The sequence below is a fragment of the Mangifera indica genome, chromosome 11 (assembly GCF_011075055.1).
Source record: "Mangifera indica cultivar Alphonso chromosome 11, CATAS_Mindica_2.1, whole genome shotgun sequence".
NCBI lineage: Eukaryota > Viridiplantae > Streptophyta > Magnoliopsida > Sapindales > Anacardiaceae > Mangifera > Mangifera indica.
In genome coordinates this window covers 8,939,827-8,963,420 of record NC_058147.1, presented here as the reverse complement: position 1 = coordinate 8,963,420, position 23,594 = coordinate 8,939,827, and the positions used below count along the sequence as shown (strand labels likewise).

General features: G+C 32.8%; 2 protein-coding genes across 5 annotated transcripts; both read right to left on the bottom strand.

The window, feature by feature from the left end:
• Positions 1-264: 264 nt before the first annotated feature.
• Positions 265-1,041, bottom strand: LOC123230030 (ethylene-responsive transcription factor ERF088-like). Its single transcript, XM_044656124.1, is given in 2 exon segments — positions 265-526; positions 529-1,041. Coding segments are annotated over 2 exon segments (414 nt in total). The 5' UTR covers positions 773-1,041; the 3' UTR covers positions 265-356.
• LOC123230028 (exocyst complex component SEC6-like) lies at positions 321-21,898 on the bottom strand. 4 transcript variants are annotated; one of them, XM_044656123.1, is made up of 26 exons: positions 21,623-21,893; positions 21,320-21,358; positions 21,144-21,232; positions 20,859-20,949; positions 20,415-20,504; positions 20,222-20,301; positions 19,498-19,590; positions 18,462-18,488; positions 15,379-15,486; positions 15,082-15,208; positions 14,935-14,979; positions 13,168-13,223; positions 12,788-12,896; positions 12,010-12,150; positions 11,720-11,899; positions 11,117-11,200; positions 10,936-11,022; positions 10,149-10,193; positions 5,106-5,184; positions 3,957-4,026; positions 2,660-2,747; positions 2,447-2,536; positions 2,210-2,326; positions 1,900-1,962; positions 1,571-1,716; positions 321-743 (listed from the first exon to the last, which is right to left on the bottom strand). In XM_044656123.1, exons 1-25 carry the CDS (start codon positions 21,749-21,751, stop codon positions 1,588-1,590), a joined length of 2,256 nt encoding a protein of 751 aa, XP_044512058.1. In that variant the 5' UTR covers positions 21,752-21,893; the 3' UTR covers positions 321-743; positions 1,571-1,587. The 4 variants fall into 4 exon arrangements, 3 of the variants coding, with proteins under 3 accessions (XP_044512058.1, XP_044512057.1, XP_044512056.1); XM_044656122.1 differs by lacking the exon at positions 321-743 and adding an exon at positions 1,147-1,356; XM_044656121.1 differs by lacking the exon at positions 321-743 and having other exon boundaries at positions 1,409-1,716.
• Positions 21,899-23,594: the final 1,696 nt, after the last annotated feature.

Below are 23,594 nucleotides of genomic sequence, written 5' to 3'. Positions count from 1 at the left end.
TCCATGAAACATGGGATTTGAGGCCAATGACCTTGCTCCTTGATTGACACACCAGACCATGGGTTTATTGATCCACTATACCTTTATTTTTTTCAACAAACTTCTAACCCAGGCCAGTTTTGTGGAGACTTGACCCAAGGCTTTGTACTCTGCCTAAGTTGAAGACAAAGCCACCACCTTCTATTTTCTTGAGCACAATTGAATCGGATTCTCTCCAAAGAAGACACAAAAAAATTATATAGAGAGTGAAATAATATCAAGAAGAAAGGACAAAGAAGTGCTATGCTGATAGTGTTAATTAGATGTTAACAAAGCTTTAATAGATTAAAGAGCATATATTAATTAATAATTGCTGTTTAGGGACAGAAGGAATTGCTGGCAGACTGGCAAAAACTCTGCAAGATAGAAGCAATAACAAGAGATTCATCATCATTCTCCATTGGACTCACGCTCTCCATACAAAATTGATCACCCTCTTTCAATGCTGGTGTTGGACGTGGTGGTGGAGGGGGTGTCGGAAACGATAAAAACGGTAGTAAAAGTTTGTCCAAGCATTCTCTATGCTACTAAAAGAGATGGAAGAAATATCATAAGCTATTGCAGCTTCTTCAGCAGTGTCAAATGTACCAAGCCAGTGCCTCTCTTTCATATAACGGTTTCTGATCTCAGTAGCATATCTCCCCCACGGCCTCCGCCGCACTCCAAGGTATCGGCTTGACTGTCTCGAAGTTCTCTTAGGGTTCCTGTAGAGCAATGGAAGGAAGTTTTCCATTACAAAACCTTCAAGTCTTGAGGACTTGAAAGTGGCTGAGGAACTAAAAGAAAGGAGTTTGAGTTTATATATACAAGTGGGCAAAGGCAATGTTTATTAAATTAGGGATTAAATATAGTATTTAGTCAAGTGGTGCAGGTAAAGAGGATAGAATTAAGTATTAGATTATGTTTGTGTAATGGCTCTTTTGATTTGGATATGTCCCTTAAATTAGGGAGAGCATAGTGCGAAAAATAATGAAATCAGTCATATATTATTGCTACCTGTTTTGCTCTTAATTCTCTATTTCAATTTCAAAATTTAAGACCATACACACAAATTTTGTGCCACTTCAAACTTGAGGAATTGAATTTTAAAATTTACAGATGCAAAAAGATTAGTAATTAGGAACTATATGATTACTAAATTCAGAATTTCCTACATTAATTCTTTTGGAGAAATTTTAAAGATGGTTTCAATAGGCAAAAGAAAGTCCCTACATGATCGGAGCAGCAAATAAGCATTTTATCAATATTATTGCGCATCATGAAATGCCAGGAGTTCATGAGAAAATAAGTGTGTTTTACACTTTCTGATGTGGCAAGCTTTCATTGGCGGGTTGTATTGTGATAACATGCACAAAAAACATGCTCATTAGGATCCAGAAAAAGCATATATTAAAGTAATGCACTTCAATCTTTCATCAAATTAATCAAGTTAAAGTTAAAACTATACATAGAAGTTGCAAAGGGAACAATAATAGCAACTGCCAAAAAAAAAAAAAACACAAAACGAAGGTAAATATTTACAACAATTTACCTGTAGTCAGCATTGAATTACAACTTCAGCCACAGAGTAGATTTGGAACCTGATAAGGCCTTCAACTTTGAGAAGATGAAGCCTATCTTTGGTGGCTTTCCATTAACAAGAGAATTCTCATAGATTTCTCTACACTCTTGCACAACCTGTTTGACAATACATCAGTAAGAAATTTGTTTGCAGACCATTTGCACGAGTGAATATTAATATAAACCAATGACACAAAATCAAATTGGATTTTAGAAACCAAATATTGAAATTCATTATACAACTTATGGTTATTATCCTAGAAATGATGGATTAGAAAATGCTTTTAGTACTACATATACCTCCTTTGCATCCTTCCGTGGTATACCCTCCCGAAGTGCAACAAGCTTCTCCACAACCTCTGGCTGCAATTACAGAGATATGGATAATACTTATTCATAAAGTTCATGGGAGAAACCTTCAGGAAATTCAAGAGACATACAGACGGTATGCTGGAAGAATACAGAGACATCAACCTACTGTTTTAGTCTACCACCAATTTAGGAAGTGAAAAAATTTATATAAATAGTTGAGGTGAAAATAGAATGTCAAAAATTACAACATGAGATTAAAAGAATAACCAGCACAACAGCTGTGTTCATGATTGTTTACCGGACAGTCAGGCTGATGTTGAAGAAGATTCGTGTAAATGAGTGTAAAAGTGTCCACGCTCTCTGCTGAAGCAAGTTCTCTCAAATCACTCAGTGCCCTAACTTTGTTTTCAACCTTCTGAAGCAAAGCCAAAGTGACAACAGTTAATGAACCTATAGAATTAAATTGACAAAATGCACTGAACCAGTAATAAACTGGCAAATATATGTCAAGAGTATACTACTTGAGAAAACTTACATTTAAATTTATATACTCCGCAAAGAATTCTGTAATACTCTCTTCATCAAGTCTCATCCGTTCAATTGTTTCCTCCTTGATGTAGTCTTTCTAGAAAATAAGGCATTGAAGAGAAATTTATTTATGGAAACAGATAACATCATACAACAAAAGTAAGTCCAACAGGAGAGAAAGAGGTATGGTCAACGTTTTTATGCCCGAAAAGGAAAAAACCTGTGTTAAAAGACGATCAACATAAGCAACCACTAATTCCTCCAAGACACCTTCAACAAATCTCTTAAATGATCTCTCTTCGATGAACCTTTAATTACATAACATTAAACCAATAAGAAATAACTTTTCCACCTCCAACTAAAGACACTAAAAAAAAAAATAATAATAATAACAATAACTATATGTAAACACATCAATCCCCTTAAATCTATTTAATTAGACTCATAGAACTGGCCATATCCTTCAACCTTCTTTTTCCTGAGTATGAAATCTAATAATGCTCCCATTGCAAAAACTGAGAATTGAAACTGGATGACACTAAACATGGTTGAAAGCAAATATTAAGAAAATCAATGCCAGATTGTATTTCAAGTCACAATAAAGGAAACTTAACACCCAAGTTCAATTTGCAAACATCCATTCACAGAACAAGTAAATAAAACAAAATTAAAAAGAAAAGATATATATATATATATATATATATATATATATATATATATATATATATAAACAGAAGTGTGCAAGATTTTTGTCGGTTGACAAACTTTTACCATGTTCATGGAGCGAAATGCTATTCTTTACTTCAAGATATTCACAGGTACAAGGAAAAACACAGAAGTTTATCTCATAAAACTCAGGCTTCAAACCCCACCCTTACTAAACCTCCTGTGTCAATGGAGAGATGAACCATTCTCTTTCAACATGAAAAATAACTAAAACAAGCAAAAAGAAATTAATTTTCGGCATAGCTGTCAATCCCAAATTTCTATAAAACTACATTTACTAAACCTAAAGATTGCTCTCATTGTACTTGTATGTTCTTACATCAGAAAAAACCCCCTAAATATAAATACATTGTAGGAAACAAAAATAACTTGTCAACAAAGAATACCACCTAGCTAACTTTCTTTTAGCACAAGTACACAACAAAAAATATTTTCCCAAGAGAAATGAAAGCAACCCATATCCCACCCAAAAACAAAAAGCTCGTTCCAACTAACTCAACAATATGCCATATCTTGACACAAAAGTGATTCTCTAAATTAAACCATAGCAATTATTTCCTATTTAAAGATGATAACAATCCTCACATCAGTTATTTCACATCAATGTTCAAGAAGGGGCCTAAAAAATAGAAGACAAAGCCTTTGTGTTCACACCCACTTTGGAAATCAATATTTCGATGAATAAGAGAAAGGTATAAAAAAAATGTGTCTGATTTTATCTGTGGATGCAAGAAAAACAGAGAATGCTTGGATACCAAGGTTACCCAAGTTTGAAAAAAAAGAGAACTTACGTCATCACATCTGAAAAATAGTCACCGAACGTTGGAAGTAGGAACCTAGTAACATTATCTTCATACCATTCTGAAACAATTGAAAGGTTTACAAACTAAATAATAACTCAGATGTAGAAGGTGTTGTAATAAAAATCTAAAGTAACCGGAAGTTCATCCATTAATACAATATAATTTCAAATGATATACATCAGGAAGTTGTAACAGAATAAAATAAATAGTAGATATATGCTCTAGTACTAAATTGACCAAGCAAATACCATCAGATCTTGAATTGGGGTGAGGTACTTTGCCAAACAGTTAATAGTTTCAGGAAGGCAGCTGTAATTTTTTATCAGCTATGAAGTTAATTGAAAATTCGATTATTTTGACTTTGAATTTCATAAATACTCACGTTTACAGAGAACATAGATCAACAACCCAACTTTATATTCTCAACAATATTTCAAATTTGTGAATTTCTACAGACCAAAACTTGTTCCACATGATGATAATTTACTATTCTGTGTTTTATAGAGCATGCCAATCCAAGTTTTGTGAAGACCTGAAAGCATCTTATATTTCCAGGATAAAGCTTGGTCTCTGTAGGAACGGGTGCAGTTACCACCCTTATCTTTCAACTTGTCATGAGGTGGGTGGATCATCCACCCACCTGCAAGTTCTTCCATAGGAACAAAATCTAGTACTTTGTCAGGCACCAAAATTTTAGAGGTTGCATCACTCCAAAAGATTAAATGGAACATCCATCTAGTAGCAGTTACAAGGAGAATGCAATGCAAACTTCCTAGGGTGAATCTCAAATCAATAAATGGCACATTAGGATGAAACTGTATTAGAAGGTAGTCAGTTGCTTGCCATTGCACAATGTTTAATAGGCATGACAAGGAAACTGGGCAACTGATTACAAAACATCATAAACAAACAAGGGAAGGATGTTTTCAGCATAACATACTACTTGAGTGCACAGGGCAGTAGTTAGACAAATATATAAATCATACTATATATAAGTGAATATTAACAGTTTGGGACAAGTAATTGGCACAATTAGGAGGAAGACTAATTCCAAAAAGTTGTCAAAATAAATAGAACCGATATCTCAACAACCACAACAAGGAGCACATGTAAGTAGTAACCAAAAAAATATTTTACCACTGTGAAAAAGCTTGGAAATTAACCCTTGCACCCCAGGATCATCCATGACAAAAGCCACAGTTAGGAGCACAACTTCCTACAATCAAGAGTTATTTCATTATGAGTTCCAAATTTTCTTATAACATACACAATGTCCATCAAGTTAATCATTATGATATGATTAAAGCCCCAAGACAGTTTCTACGATCTTAAACAAAGTAATACTCCAAAAAGTGACCATAAAAAACTGGAGAGCAAAAAAATTGAGATGCACAAATAATTTAAAATTTGACTGTAATAAGCTATCAATTAAATAATATGGAAGTTGGAATATTTGATAAGGCATATAAGTTAATCATCCTTATCACCATACATAGGAAAAAGTGTGTTACAGAATATGTAAATTGAATGTGTATATTACCATATAAGTGTATATTGATTGTGGTAGAGCTTGATATAGGGATTTAATTATAGGAATCAAATAATTATGCTTTCCTAATCTAAGATTCCTAATATGTATATATGCATGCATCTTTGTAATAGTAATATATCAATAAAAATTCTTTCTCTTCAAATTTGTTCATGGTATTATTGCCATCTTTGCCTTAGTGAGCAAATCTACTGGCTTTTTTTTCTTCTTGCCCTAGAGAGCAAATTATTGTCAATCCTTGGGTCAACCTTGTAGAGTGATTGTTACATCTCACTGTTGGTCTAGGAAGGAGCGCCCCCCGAAGACCAGCCATTCCTTAGAATTTGATCACTAGAGGACCAATGCGTCATCTGTACGTGCCACTTATTCCTTTGACAGCTTCCTTCACTGATCTCTGTCTCCGACGAGTGTGACATCTCACCACCGGTACCAGCGTACTCAGAAAACGCTGATGATCAAAACCCCAAAAGCCCATCGTCGTTTCACACGCCATCATAGTCATCAAAATAGTCACTTTCATTGGCTTTTCCCTCCTGTTCAGACTCTAGTCACCTTTTTTGGTGTCGCCTCTCTTTGTACAACACATATTTGTGCTATGTTGCTAAAACAAACACTTGGTCAGACACTTTCTTGCATTTTTCTTATCTCTGGTTGTTTTGGGTACTATTATGGCTAATAATAAGTCTACAACTATGACTGATGTAGTTTCTATGATGTCAAAAATCATGAAACACAAGTTTAATGGTTCCAATTATCTAGATTAACGTAAGACAATTCGATTTTTATTGCTAAGCCTCGAGAAGGATGATTACCTTACAAAAAACCCTCCTACACATGGTACTAGATAGACATGGTAGAGAGATGATGCCCAGTTGTTCTTGTAGATACGAAATTCCATCAACAGTAAGGTAATTAGTTTGATTTATCACTGTGAATTTGAGGTAATTAGTTTGATTAATCCCTGTGAATATGTTAAAGACCTGATGAAATATCTAGATTTTTTTTATTTTGGGAAAGGGAATATTTCTCGTATGTACAAGGTGTGCAAAGCTTTTCATTGTGTAAAAAAACAAGATAGGTCTATCATATCTTATTTTATGGATTTTAAAAAAAACTTATGAAGAACTCAATATTCTATTACCATTTAGTCCTGCTGTGAAAGTTTAACAAGAGCAGATGGCTATCGTGAGTTTCCTAGTTAGTCTTTCTCCTGAGTTTGAAACTGTTAAATCTCAAATACTCTCTAGTTTTGAGATTTTATCTTTGGATAACATATTTACTAGGGTGTTTCGCACAGAAAGCACCCCATAATTTCAGTCCAATAGTGCTCTTGTTAGTTGAAGTAGTACATATGAAATTAGACGTTTATATAATAGGAATGGTAATCAAGGAGGGGGAACCAACAATTGTGACAAAGTTCTTGATAATAGGAGTCAGAAGTCAGAATTCAGGAGGGATTGTATACTATTACTATCATGAGCCAGGACATACAAAGTGCATTTGTAGAAAATTGCAGAATTGAGCTCAAAAATACCAGTCAACACATATTGCAACCACTAACACTACAACCAATTCATCATCTGAGAAGACCATTATGATTTCTGCAGATGAATTTGCTAAATTCTCTTAGTACCAGGAATCATTGGAGTCTTCATCTACTTTTATCATTGTCATTGCTAAGTCAGGTAAACCAAACACGTCTTATTTACTCATCATCCAAATGGGTCATTGATTTTGGTGTCACAGATTATATGATAGGTAATCCCAGTCTTTTTTCTACTTTTTAGTCCCATGCATCTCTTTCTAGTGTCACTTTAGCAGATGGATCAATATCGTGTGTTTTTGGTTTTGGCACTGTTGATCCAACTCCATTAATTTCTCTATCATCTGTCTAGAGTCTACCAAAGTTTTCTTTCAATTTAATTTCTATGGATAAATTCACTCGTGTCTTTAATTGTTGTGTCTTATTTTTTCCTAATCATTGTCTATTTTAGGATCTTATAAAAAGGCAGATTATTGGTAGAAGATATGAATTTGGGGGCCTATACATCCTTAATATGCAGATGCCAAGATCCATTGCTTGTTTTAGTGTCTTAACTCCATTTGAAACACATTATCAGTTGGGATATCCTTCTCTATCTTTGTTAAGGAAACTATGTCCTCAATTTGGTCATGTATCTTCATTAGATTATGAATCGTGTCAATTTTTCAAACATCATCGTCTGTCTTTAGGTTCTAGAGTCGATAAATGAGCTAGTTTTCATTTTAAGTTAGTTCATTCAGACGTTTGAGGTCCTTGTCCTATTATGTCTAAAATTGAGTTTAAATATTTTGTTACTTTTGTTGATGATTATTCTTATATGATTTGGGTTTATTTAATGAAAAATCATTCTGAAGTGTTTTCTCATTTTTGTGTTATAATAAAAAACAATTTAATGTTTTTGTACATACATTACAAAGTGATAATGCTAAAAAATATTTTCTCGAATCTTTTTAGTCATGCATGATTCAAAATAGCATTCTTTATCAATCTTCTTATGCTATCATACCATCTCACAATGGAGTAGTCGAAAGAAAAAATAGACACCTTCTTGAGACAGCTCAAGTACTCTTATTTCAAACGCAAGTTCTCTAATAGTTTTGGACTGATGTAGTTTCCAAATCTTGTTTTTTGATTAACTGCATGTCTTCATCTCTTCTTCAAGGTCAGACTCTTTATAGTGTTCTCTTTCCAAATAAATCTCTGGTTTCTATTGAATCTAGGATATTTCGTAGTACTTGTTTCTTCGTGATATTTGTTCTTATGTCACAAAATTAGATCTAAAATATTTAAAATGTGTTTTTCTTGGTTACTCTCGTCTTCAAAAAGGGTATAGGTGTTTTTGTCCTACTCTTAACCAATATCTTGTGTCAGCTAATGTTACCTTCTTGGAGAATACTCTTTTCTTCTCTGTTTCTCCTACCTATTCCATTTAGGGGGAGGATGATGATTTGTTAGTATATACTGTTACATCTTCTAGTTCTCCAAAGGTTTCTCCACCTGCTGAACCCACACCTACTAGGTTTTTTAGTTATCCAGAGGTTTCTCCATCTGCTGATCCTACACCTATTAGGCCACCTATTATCCAGGTCTATTCCACATGTTAATAACCTTCTGATACATGTCTTGAATCGATCTCTTTGTCGTCAGATTCAATCTCAAGTGATAATGATCTTCCTATTGCTTTTCGAAAAGGTAAACACCAGTGTACTTACCCTATTTCTTCATTTGTTTCTTATGATCACTTGTCCTCTTCTTCTTGTTCCTTTATTGCATCTTTGGACTTTGAGAGTATTCTTCTAGTTGATGTATTTGAATACTAGATATCACTCAGTTCAAAAGTTTTGTATTTCGTGCTTGTTCTTTTAGCTCTGAAGCTAGTAGTATTCTTTTAGTTTTGTGTGTTTATGACATTGTCATCATTGGGAGTGATTCTATGAGAATTTCCTTTTTTAAATTCTTTCTTCACATTCAATTTCAAACAAAAGATTTAAGAGTGTTGAAATATTTCATGAGTATTAAAGTGACAAGGAGTAAGAAAGACATTTTCCTATCTTAAAGGAAATATGTGTTCAACTTATTGATTGAGATAGGAAAAATGGGAGCTAAACCATATACTGCCCCAATGAGTCCTAATTTGCAACTTACAAAAGATAGTGAATTATTGAAAAACCCTGAGAAATATAAAAGACTGATTGAAAAGTTGAATTATCTTACAATGACTCGTCCTACTGTTGCATATTCTGTCAGTGTTGTAAGTCAATTCATGTTTTCTCCAACAGTAAATCCTTGGGTAGTTTTAAAACAGATTTGATGCTATTTGAAGGGAGCTTTTGGGCATGGTATACTATATGGAAATCATGGGCATACTTACATTGAATGTTTTTTGGATGCAGACTGGATAGGTTCTAAGATAGATAAAAGATCTACTATGGGTTACTGTGTCTTTGTTAGAGGAAATTTGGTGTCATGGAGGAGAAAGAAGAAAAATGTTGTGTCCTGATTTAGTGCGGAATTAGAATATAGAGCTATGGTACAACCTTTGTGTGAAATAATATGGATATATCAATTTTTGACTGAAGTTGATTTTCAAGATTTCATTCCCAGCACAATTGTGATGTGATAACCAAACTGCTCTTCATATTACTTTTAATCTTGTGTTTCATGAATGAACTAAGCATATTGAAATTGACTACCATTTCGTTCGTGAGAAAATATAACAAAATTTAATTTTTACAAGATATGTGAAATTGGAGAACAACGACGAGATATTTTTACTAAGACTATAAATAGAGTTTGGGTTGATTATATTTGTAACAAGCTGGACATGATTAACATCTATATCTCAACTTGAGGGGGACTGTTACAAAATGTGTAAATTAAATATATATATTACCATATAGGTGTAGATTGATTATGGTAGAGTTTGATTATAGGGACTTAATTATAAAAATCAAATAATTCTTGCTTTCCTAATCTAGAATTCCTAATCTGTATATATGTATGTATCTCTGTAATAGTAAGGTATCAATAAAAATTCATTCTCTTCAAATTTGTTCAAAGTGCAAGATAAAAATTTAGTTTCAAATACCTTTGCAACTTCTAGAAAACCTTTGCAAGTGTCTTCAAAATTAATCTGCAAAAGAAACAAAAGGAAAAAAATTTTAGAAGAAGAAAAAAAAAGTTTATGGGCTGATATCTAGTATTTGAATATGTTAGCTTCAAGCTCCAATAAATAAATTCAGAGCTATAGAGGGGCCTGAATGCATAAAATGGCATTGCTGAAAATGGAACTATCATCACTCAAATTAATGAGTTCTAAAACATTCATAAATCAATGGCAGAAATACAAAACTTTTGTGATCAAATTTAAAGCAAAATTAAAAAAAAAAAGGAACTTTTTTTTTCGTGAAGTTGACCATTTAGTCTGCAGTCATGCCAAAATTAACAAAACACTGAATACATCTTAGAATACGCATCAAATGAGAGGGCAAAAAAAGGGCTACAATAACATTAATTCTCTGCATCATTGAAATATTGCTCAATTCAAAATGCAATTAGGATTCACAAAATTTGGTATGCCTACTCAGCTCGATACAAAAATTTGAAACACAGCAAAAACATTTAATAAAGTAGAACTAGGATCATCATTCAAATATGATTGTTGCAAGAAAAGTTCATATGAGAAAATCAAACTAATTCTCACAAATGAAAAATGCAAACAGAGAGATAAACAGGCAGTAAGTGATCCATTTAAATGCCACAAAAAAAAAAACATATAGGAAGTTTAAAAGGCAGCTTTATTCAACACTTCAATTCAGAACCAAAAAATGAGAAGGGAAATATAGAAAGCAGTACTTTGATGCATGCAGCAATACCTGCTCAGCATAGTTTGTTGGAAGAGCTTCTATAATGCTTGTACTCAGCTCCATCGCAAGGTTATGGCAGCGCAAATTGTTGTTTATCTATATACAACAATAATAGCATACCAAAGAAATTGATTAGTAAGACTTCAACACAAATGGATGTTAACACAAAATAACACCTAATTTCACAAACCATTGCACATGAAGGTTCTAGGTCATGTTCAGAAAGAGGTTCTGCAATTCTCTCTCGTTGAGCAGCTTGAAAATCAATCATTACCTGAAGAAGCAGATAGCAAAAGAGTTTATAAAGAAATTAAAATGCCAAAAAAATAAATAAATAAAAAGGCAGAGAGAGAGGTAGAGGAAGAAAGAGAAACGTATTGCAGGCATGGCAAAAGTATCGGCAATGTGGAGTTCAATTTCTAGAGAAATTAAATTAAAAAACAAAACTATAATAAGAGAGAAAGTAGACATGTGCCCTACTGCCATCAACATGAGATGATGAATATCAATATTAATGTTCTCTAAAATGAAACGACTGTAAATATTCACTTGTCCGTAGTACCATACGATGACAACACAAGTATACTTGTATCAACGAGCAAAGCTACAGAGTTGGTTGGTACAGGAATGAAATCACATCAAAATTATACTTGACACTGCTGTGTCACCTGTGCAAGTTATATTTCATTTGTTGTATGAAGATTCTAATATTGTATATGAACTTGTTTGGACTCCATGAATATATTACAATTGATAAAACAAAGTAATATCTATACAAATTGATGGAATTTACCTGAATTATGGCCAAAGCAATCCTGTACAGCATAACATCAGTGCTATTATCCCTAACAATTTGCACTTGTTCCCCAAGGATTCTGAACAAATCAACAGCAGCTGGAGTATATAGCTTTCCATCATCAGTTCTCTTTGGAATCTGTTTTTTATCAGCCTCAAGGATATTTAAGTACCATTTCTAGAAAATAGAACAAGGAAAAAGTTGAGTTAAATATGAGAAGTAAATGAAGCTGGATTTACACTTTACCAAACAATAGCACATTTAGCTTAATAGTGATATATCCTTACTTTTGTTGTAGCTTGCATTCTCTCAACGTATGAATTCATCAGGGGATCCATGGCACCACACTCAGAACAAACTTGAGCAAGAGACTCATCAACCCCAAGGCCAATTAAATTATCTTGGTATTCAACTATCCAGCCAGTCACCTAGTTTCAAGTAATAAAGATCATAAACTGTTGAAATTATGCTACAGTGAATAAGGAAGAAGAAGATATTAAGGAAAATTTCAACAATGAAGAACAAAACTCATCTTGTAAGAAAAAAACATTGTGGCACATAAAAAGCATACAGTAAATGAAAAGTTAAAAGAGAAATCAAGTCTAAGATAAAATACTAAACTACTTTCCAACTATAGTTCTGTTAAAGTTGCCTTGCATTCAAACTGCATGTAGCAATGTGATAATTACTTGCTATAGAGCAGTACAACAGATATGTCGAGAACAATATCATTCAACAGGTCATAATTGCAATATACAAATGAATCTGATTTTTATATTGACAACATAGCTAAATTTAATGGTATATGAAGTTTTATTTCTCCAGCCATTAAAAATTTGCTTCATGTTGCACCAGGGGTCCAAAATTAGATTTAATAACCTTAAATGAAAGCTGCCCATATTTATGGTTGTGCTAAGTCAAGAAACTACCAATAAACATGGCAAACGATCAAAGTTTCCATTAAAAGGCATATTACACCTGCCAATTCTCAGTCAATTACAAATTTGCACTTGCAGTTGAAGACATGCTTGAAACTGAATCCAATAAAGATCCAGGCAAACTTACCTTTAAAATCTCTATATTAGTCAGTTCAGTTGCCCTGTCACCAAGCAACCTCAGCATCTGAATAAATCTCTCAGTATACAAGTTTACCATTAGCTGGAAAATTTCATATCTGTCAACATGAAAGATGGAATCAGAAGGAATGCATCACTTCCAAGGAAGATTATCTTTGGTGCCATCCATGATCAATAATGGAACACATGTTCATGTGCATATGTAAGCTTTAGTGTGAACTCTGTCAACTATGAACACATGCACCTACACAGCCAAAACTATGAATATATGGAGCAACTTATACAAAAATCACTTCCAAGATATAAAAGCTTTCAGCTTGTCATAAATACAAGAAAAGTCAGAAACAAGCAGATCTATGTAGGACAAACCTTGGAGGAAAACATGGGGCCACATAATCATATATATCTCCAAGCTCTTCTCCTATCTATATGTCAAAAACTTGAGAGCATTATAAAAAGCAACAAAAATTCAAAAGTATGGCAATAAAATTGAAAGAGTTGGATATTCAGTTATCAACATTACCATGTTTAAAAAAAAAAAAAAGTGTCTTAGAACTCACCTAAATACAAATACAGATAATTTTTTATTTTAAGGAAAGAAACAGTAGTCATATTACAAGAATAAAAATGCAATTGCCTCAATGATAGACATTCCTTGTTGCTTCAACGGTTCATGAGACATAAGAGAATGACAAATATGTAGACAGATAGAGAGAGAAAGAGAGGCTGTGCTTCAATTTTACTTTCCTTGACCAAATATATTAGCAAGTCCAGGTAAAATTCTTGCATTAAAATTACCAACTTTCTGGTTCCTCGAGAAATAAGATCTCTAATATTTATCTCCATATTACACGACCAGAAAATATTATAGCACAAGAGAACAATAAACTAAGATAAATCAAAGTAGTTTTGACAAAAACTTATCTTATTCTAAACACAATTATGCTATGGACCATTGGACTAAGTTCTTAAAATTAGGGAAAGAAAGAAAATTTACTCTTTTGACTCCAAAGAAAAAAGATTGGGGACAGCACTACCACTAAATGGTCAAGTTAAGAGAAAATATCGCAAAACATCCTACAGACATGCTCATTTTTCAGCTAATTGAACTATAACCCAAATTTCCATGTAACAAATACAAGAGAATAATGAACCACAAACTTTTGTCAATCTTAATTATATATATATTTTTGGTTTTTATTTTAACACAAAACAGTCAACAAGAAACAAAACTTCGAGCTTTCTTTTGATCAAAGATCCTCCAGGTTGTTCCTTTCAAAATGACTTCTACACAAGATGAAGACAGTCTTCATAACTACAGTATATGGCTTCTATTCCTTTCCTCTCAATGCACACAGGAAAGTAATCGCAGAAACCCAACCCACCAATGTGCTATTATTGCAGGACCTATTAGCAGCTATACAGAATTAACCTCATTTTCTTTAACATAATGCCATAACAGAGAGCAATAGCACCCCTAGTTGTCTTTTCAGATTATCCTTTGAGACTATGCACATTCTGTCTCCATATCTTCTAACTTTCATTGACTTTCACTGATTTCACATGGTCACCTTCATCCCCGATAAGTGCAAGCATATACGCAAAGCAAAAATGTCTAGATAATAATAGCTTTCTAAGGATATTTGTTGCACTGACAATTATTTGCTTAAATTGCATTGAATGTATTATTATGATTTGAAATATCATAATTTTCCACATTGTAGACTTTAAAATTTAGTTATCCAAGTTGTATGTTGCATGCTATATGTTATCCTTCAGTTTTGAATGCCACCAGCTTTCCTGTGGGTCAAAGTTATAAACTTTTTTTAACAGAAATTGAAGAAAAAAATTTAATATAAAAGAGAAGACCTTGTTTCTACAAAGAGGAGAAAAACTCCTGAATGAGGCACTCCATTTTTTTTTAATTTTCTACTTAAGCAGCAAACTGGAAGGAAAAAAACCAAACAAAAGAAACCTATGCATTCCATAGAGGGAAATAGAGGAAGGGGAGAAAGAGAGAAGGGGGGGGGGGGGGGGGTGTTGAGGGGGGAGAAGAGGAGGAGTAGTAATATTGATTTCTACTCCTTGTACTGAAATATATCAACCATTACAAAATTAGACATTGGAAGTGCATACCGTTCGTGCTTCCTCCACAGCTGCTTTTAGGTCTACAAAAACAAACTGGTGCAACAGATTAAATTTAGGATGTATCTCACAAAGAACCAAAGACATTATCCTTTGTCATTCTGTAGTTGTAACACTTATTGATAACAAAAAGATAACCTGTTTAAGAAGTTTATTGAATCGTTCTTCAACTGTCTTGGTTATTTGCTCATAGCATTTATCCTTGTAGCCTTTACCTTGAACCTTTAACTTCTGCTTTGTCAGGTTCCTGGAAGAAGCTGTTTTGCTGCAGCCCATCAGAGAACAGTTACTAACTCAAGATGCATTGGTATATAACTTAAGACTAAAGGAGCAATGTGATGAGTCTGAATGCAAGATAAACCAACGGAACCAAAACAATGCTCCATAATTTTGGAAAAAAAAAAAAAGCATAAAAACAAACATAGAGCTGAATACTTGGCAGTTCTGCGAGGATTTGCAATTGTTGCCATCACATCCCCTCCCTCAGCTTCAGCAGCTTCCTCAGCAATTTGTTGATCAAGAATCTCTTGCATTTCAACAACCCTAGAACGTGAAAAGCAAATTTTAAGTAAAAATATTATACAGGTATTTTGACCGATTAAGCGTAAAACCGCAAACTATTGCAATCTATTGGCCCAATGATAGTAATATTCAAAGTGAAAATGAACCATAAAATCAACATGCATGAATCTTGAAATATGGGTTTCTTGGTTTTGAATGAATTTCATCATGTTAATTTTATTAAATAATGAAGGGATTTGTACAAACAAGCTAGGATAAAAGACTAGTAAGAATCTTCACAAACTCGAATATGCAGTACAAACAAGGAAGAAAAATAGAAAAAAGAAATCTACAATAAAAGAGAAAAAGCTATCCTAAAATAAGACAATATTCAATTAACTATATTGACTTTCCAACACCCCCTCTCAAGCTAGGGAATAGATGTCAATCGTTCATAACTTATTGAATAGTGATTCAAAACCTAGCTTAAGCATAACTTTGGTTAACGTATGCTTCTTGTTTTGTGGATGGTATGTGACAACTTCAGGAGAATTTTTTATGATATTATTCATTGAAAAAACGACGATGGTATATAACAAATATATATACACAGTTGATTATAAATTAGGAAATTAAGAAATTAGTCAACTACTCTAATATATGAATAAACATATTCTTATAGATTAAGAATATACAGATGCTACCAAATTTTCTAAATATACTCTAATCATATAACTATTAAATGTCCTATATATACTCCAATCATACAGTTATATATAGTTCAGTATTATCCCTCAAACTGGTGAATAGATGTTTTCGTCATTTTTTTGTTCTAGGAAATAAGAAACGTATTAGAAAAAGGCTAGAAAGTGAAATAGTTGCCACAAAACGAAAATACAGGGAATAAACAAAATCATCTAACTCTCCAATACTCCCTAATGAAAAGTGAATGAAATATCCTTCAACTCATTAGAATGAACGCTCAAAGCCAAGCAAAAAAATGAGCCTAACTATATTTAGTGTCATTCCTAGTAGCTTCATAAGAAATCATCTTTTTTTTTTTTTTTAAATTCTAGCCAAATAGCCCAAAGGATTGCCATCATTCCACAATTCCATAAAACAATCACATCTCTACCTCCCCGAATGTGCAAAAAACCTTTGTAAGCAATAAGGCACACAATTTTGGAATCATCTTACAACACCCCTAGACAAATCACATCAACAAAGTATAAGAAAGATTGACTAAATAGTTTGTGAGTTCTTTAGCTACTAAAATATGTTTTAGTTTGCAAAACCTAAAAGCATTTATGAAAAATTCTCTTTGCTGATAAACAAATGCAGATATAGTGATTTTAAATATGAAAAACTAAGGTGACCAAGTCATTTATGCGAAAGTATTACCTATGAATTAGAGAAAGCTAACTTATTCCTTAAGTGAGCTTCACTTATTAATTAAAAATAAAGATTGTCCAATCCTTCAGCTTTGTCAATTGTCCTCCCTAGAGATTAGTCCTAAAACGCACAATAAGAAGAAAAAAAGTCACTATAAAGTTTATATTCTTGGCTAATTTACTAGCTAACAAAAGATTGCACTTTAGCTTTAGAACATGCAAAACTAAGTTCAAAGTGAGGTTTGACAAGGAAATTCTCCCCTTTCCTACAACTAAAGATGTTTCACCATTTGCAATTGATGCCTTCAAATTTTCATCACACTTGGTGTAGTTTACTATTCTCACCATAAACTCGGTCATATGATGCACTTATATCCACTATCCAACAATTTGCATCAAGTATTCTAGATTAACAACTACTTATATGACCCACAACAACCGTGGGATTTTGGGAAGTCAATTTCTTTCCTTAGGCTATTTTTGTCAGATTTAGGAGTTAGTGAAGTAGAGTGACTTGTTCAAAGGACATGTTCAAGGGGTTATCTTTGGTTGGGTTTGATGGTGTTTTTGTCCTTATCTGTCATGTAAAAGTTTGTTGTACTCTATGTTATCTTGGGACTATGAGGTTGTATCTAATATTTTCATAAAGTTATGGGGTTGTATTGATATATTCTCTCAAACAACACCAAATCTGCAATTTTTTAGCGGCAACAGATGTGAAGAAGATTGATCAACAATTTTTTTAATGGATCTTTAAGTTTCCAGCAATAATAACCTAATCAGTAGTTTATGGGCCAAATCTTCAAGTTTCCGACAACAATTGAGAAGGCTCATCCTAAAAACTTGTGAACAGATTTAAAAGAAAAAAAAATTCAAAATCTGGGCTCTAATACCATGAAACAAAGGTTTCTAGTTAGAATGATTTTTTCTGGACATTTTATTCATTCATCCAACAGAATTTATACACATATGTCAATTTACAGAAAATCAACCTATAAAAAAGGAAATGAATCAACAAGAAAAAAGGAAATGCTATATTACAATAATTATCATCCTAATCCAATAACTCAATAAAGACTATCTAAACATATAATGAATCACATCTTCAACTTTCTAAACTTGAAATAATGGATTATGTATCCAAAGAAAACAATATCTTGATAGTGGGTCAGGTCATTTGACTGAAATGTTACACACCCAAAATACAGTGATCAGTTAAGGCCCAAAATATACCCTTTTTTTCTAATTTATTATATGGTTTAGACTTGCAAATAGTTTCAACATTTTGAACCCAAACTATGCATGAACATATTTGTTATTGATGAACAACTATTATGGCCTTTTATCCCTACTTCTCACATTTCAACTCATGTCTCTATTTTGAGGATCAACCCGCACATACAAAATATCATAAATTGTAAATCTTCCTCAAGTCCTTTTATTTGGCTTCACATATTTATGATATATATCTATATGATTTAAAAAAAAAAATCTAAATTACTCATTGGAAATATGATAACTAGGTTTCCTAAAAAGAAGAAAAAGAAAAAAAAGCGACATACACGACTCAATAGTGTACTATAAGCAAAGCATAAAAAATAGCTTAGAAGTTTGCTAGCAACACACCTCAAAGCACGAACCAAAGTTTGTGGGCTGCAAAATAAAATAAAGAAAATAATGAAAAAATGAGCAACAAAATAATCCCAACACATCCAATGGCATTCTAATGCATGGTTACAATAGCATTATGAATACTGCAGATTTGCAGAAATAATGGTTCTACGTTCTACAAAAAAACTCAGCATAAATATACATATGTGAACCTCTGTTAGTTTAGGTGTATAATCAATGTATAGCTTACATAAGTAAGGAGCAGAAAAGTGTAGATAACACTAGGTACAAATAAAACAGTTCCATTTAAATCTTTTGATAAGACAATCTAGCCAAAGATAAAACTACCTTTTTGATATTTCAGGTCACTACTGAGCTTACAGCCACTAGTTCCTAAGCTGACTAACAAACAAGGTTCTAAAACATTCTGAAAATGACAGACAAGATTTTAAACCATACATTGACAAAATTGAAACCTGAATTTTGGTTAACTAAGAAGCTTTTCCTGAATTGTTTTCGAATGTTGCACCAGAAACCAGAAAATATATTCCTTATCTGTATATTCTCTGCTAAACAACAGAGTCTTATTCTATATGAATTTTCTATTCTGTTTCATTTTAGGTATTATTTATTATTACAACAAGAATAATTAAATATTTGGGTCAGATGATAGAGGCAAGAATTAATAGTGATTTCACATAAATAGGCATAGATTTGCTCCGAAGAAACCACTCATAATCAATGATTCATACTACAACTTTTTGTAGAATATAACTGCCAACTCCTGTATTTTCAGAGCATCAGAACATTTTTGTGGTTACATAGGCTAGTGATCCTATGCATCAGATGAAAGGACATGGCCAAAAGTGAAATCTCAAAATTCACTCAACAATTTATAATTATTTATTAACCTTTCCACAAATTTTTTATGCAGGATGATAGATATATTACTTAACAGATACTGTATGCATTGTGGTAGCAAGAGAAAAAAGAAAATCCTAAGCACAAAAGAACAACCAGAACCACAAATATCCAGATCAAATTAATATACCTGTCCTTTGAAAGTTTATAGAAGTTCGAAATATGACCCCATAATGTCTTCTCAAATGTCTCCCAAGTTCGATCAACATCTTCAAAATATTCTCTGGTAAAACAGGAAAGAAAAGGTCCAATATGATCACAGCATTACACTCCAAACCAAAAATCAAGGTCACAAAACACCCCAGAACAACCTTCCCTCCCCCCTGGGGAAGAGATATCAAGAAACAAAACTGTGTGAGAGTGGACAGGTTAGTATGAGATGAGATACTGTGCATTCTCTTCATCCCCATTCTAAATATCTATATAAACTCGATCTTGCAAGATGACTCTAAAAGAAAAAGAAAATAAAATTTTCAAGAAACTGCTGTAGAGATTCCAATGACTTCAATTAGGTTCACTTTTTTTTTTCCCCAAATAATGTCAAATAAAATATGAAAATTGTAAGGTTTCAAGATAGTTAATTTTTTCAGTGGTGTCACATTGACTACTGCAGCAAGTAATAAGAGTGGGGCAAAAATACCAACTTCCTGGGATTGACTTAACTCCGAAGTCAAGGTCAAATTAATTGAGCTAATCCACGCATATTATACCAGGAAATGGATAACATAAGGAACTAATATAGACTGATAGATAATATTAAGCTTGCTTTTCTTTATCAATTTACTTATTTTTTTCAGTCAATTGATTTGAGATTCCTACGAATTCAACTATGAGATCTAGAGAAGGATACAGACCTTAATCTGCCAACTTCATTTTCATGAGATGCTGCAGCAGCTAATGCAAATCTCCTTTTACCATCAAGTGCTGTTAACCTCTATGAAAAATTCAGCATATAAGTAGGAAAACCATCAGGCATAAACAAAGTAAATACAAAAGATTTTTCCAACTTGAAGAACCATTGATAAAAGGTGATTAGCTTAGCTATACCTCATAAGTGTTAACGAGTTCTTTATCATCACTCAAGGAATTACTAGCCTCAGCTGCTTCTACAGATATAGACATCATACCTTCAACATCCTATGAAAAATCCAGAAGTTAGATAGATTTCACGCAACCTTGACAAGGATATCAACATATAATAATCTCCAAAACTTCGTGCTCCTAATTTACTGCTTTAATGAAAACAATTCAATTAGAAATATCAAAATGTGCCCAAGTCCAGTCAATGTCCAATACAATAAATCTGATATACTAAGTATCCCACTAGGTTGCAATTCAAACTTATAAACAGCCTTCTAGAACTCTAGAATGCACAAGATGCAGGTAAAAAAAATGAAGATCATGATTTATATATTTTGTTTTGTGTTCTGATAAGTCACAATAGTAACCCCAATTAACAAGCTCCTAAAACTAAACAAATACCACACCAACCTTCAGAGTTGTTTTTAAGTTATTCCTCGCATTGCTAAGGAGCTTTATCTGATCATGATTTTCGATCAAATTTTGGCATTCTTGACAGTACCTGATGCACAAGAAAGCCTCATCAGCAACAAAACTAAAGCACATAATAATTTTCAGTTCATACAGAGTTACCAGAAGCAAACAACACAACTGTTACCATAGTTATCACCAAACGGAAAGTTACTCCAACAATGTTCACACCTACCCCAAAGTTCATGCACATACATAGAAACTCATAGCATAGTCACAACGTACTTTTCAATAGAGATGAAGTTCTCACGAAGCTGAGTTATAGCATTCTGAGTCAAGGAAAGTGAAGCCAATCCAGTCTGAGCTTGTTCAATCTGTCCCCACAACAACACAAAAGCTATCATTAAAATAATATCGCCACAACTTCAACAAACAGAAGAAAAAAAATTTCGCTACCGTACCCGCTCCGCCACCATTGTACTAAGTTGCGCATCATTTGCCTATCAATGGAAAAGAAAACACCATCTCCGTTATAAAAAATCTAAGGCAGCATTCAGTCATCAAAATCCGAGTTGTATTCTCAACATTTATAATATCAATAAAACAATGAATTATGACTGGACTTGAAATCACCCCGCAATTAAGAAATACTTCCTCAATGTGATTCGATAACAATTTTGTTTTCAAAAACAAGGAATTAGGACTCTAACGTAAATGAAAGAACGTGTAACTAAGTAAAAAGAAGCGAAAATTAACATTAGAACCTGTTGGCGAGCAATGTAATCTGCCTTAAGGTCGGTGATCGTCTGCAGAAGCTCGGGAAGATTAAAGAGCTTTGAGACCTCTCGAACCGCGGCTTCCTTAGCCTCTACGCCGAGATCTTCACTCATCATCTTGCTGATTCTTCTGTTTAATGGATTCAATTATCACCAGATTGCATGCTGGTTTTTTGAATGTGGAATTTGAGGAACAAGATGATCAAAGAGAAAATGGCGGATTACTGTTTTTTATAGTTAGTGGGAAAATTACAAAAGTAATGGACCTTACCAAAGCCCACGCGTATATTTGTAACCGTTTTGAATAGGCAGTGCCGTGACTTTGCTTTGCCTATGGTTTTCGAAATTTACATGTTGGATACGTGAATTATTCAACCATCTCTTTTGCTGTTATCAAACTGTTGACAGATTTTGCTCACTAAATGACAATATTTTCTTCAAAACAAAAAAAAAAGAAAAATTGAAAATTTTACCCTAACTTAAGTCCACGTATATATTTATATCATATTTTTTATATTATAAATATTTTTACTATTTTGTATATTAAAATACTTAAATTGTCCTTATCTTCAATCTTGAAAAACCAAAACAAAGATAACAGTATTATTTCTTTCTTTTTATGCACTGCAGAAAGAGAACATATATAAATATTTAATATCAATATTTGAAACAAGATATATATATATATATATATATATATATATATATATATATATGTGTGTGTGTGTGTGTGTGTGTGTGTGTGTGTGTGTGTGTGTGTTTAGATAAGATCAAGTGAATTTAAAGTTTTTGAGTTTAAATTTTTTAGATTAAATCTACAAAAATTATAAACTCGTTTGATCTTTTTAAATTTTGATTGGCGTCAATCTCATATTGAAGCAGCACATGAAAAAATAATCTAAAAACCCACCCATAAAGAGCATGTACTGAAAGACTTGATGTTAAATATACAAAGAATACATCATAATATATATATATATATATATATATAAATTAACTGCGAATGATATATTCGATCTCATACATTGGGTCAAATATAATAAGACTCCAATGACATTAAAATATGGTATTTTAGGACTAAGTATCTTTTCATCTTCTTCTTTAGGATGAAATGAGTCCTTTTTTGGATCAAGAGACCGAACAACCATTGAGGTGCTCAAAAGATAAGCCTTATCAATATTAAAACGTTTTAATAATTTTTCAATATACATTGATTGATGGATAAGTATTTTATTTGAATTGTGCTCGATCTGCAAGCCGAGACAATATTTTATTTTCTCCAAATCCTTTATTTCAATTTTTTTTTCAGATATTCAGTAGTTTTTGAGAGCTCTTCAAGAGTCCCAATTAAATTCATATCATCAACATAAACTGCTACAATAACAAATCTCGATTTTGACCTTTTGACAAAGACACAGGGGCATGTAGGGTCATTCACATAGCCCTCTTTTTTTAAATATTCACTGAGACGATTATACCACATACGTCCAAATTGTTTTAATCCGTACAATGATCGTTGTAATGTAATTGAGTACATGCCTCTGGACTTTACCTTTTTTGCTTTAGACAATTTGTATCCTTCAAGGAGTTTCATATAAATTTCAGTGTCTAAATTTTCATACAAATAAACAGTAACTACATCCATTAGACGCATATCCAATCCTTCAGAGATTGTTAAACTAATTAAAAATTTGAATGTAATTATATCCATCATATGTGCATATATTTCGTCAAAGTCTATACCGGGTCTTTAAGAAAAGCCTTGGGTTACAAGCCTAACTTTATATCTAGCAATTTCATTTGTCTCATTTCTTTTTCTCACAAATATACATTTATATCTAACGGGTTGTACGTCTTGAGGTGTTGGAACTACAGACCCAAACACTTGATATTTTGCTAGAAAAGCTAATTTTACTCGAATTGCTCCTTCCCATTTAGGCCAATCATGTTTTTGTTTGCA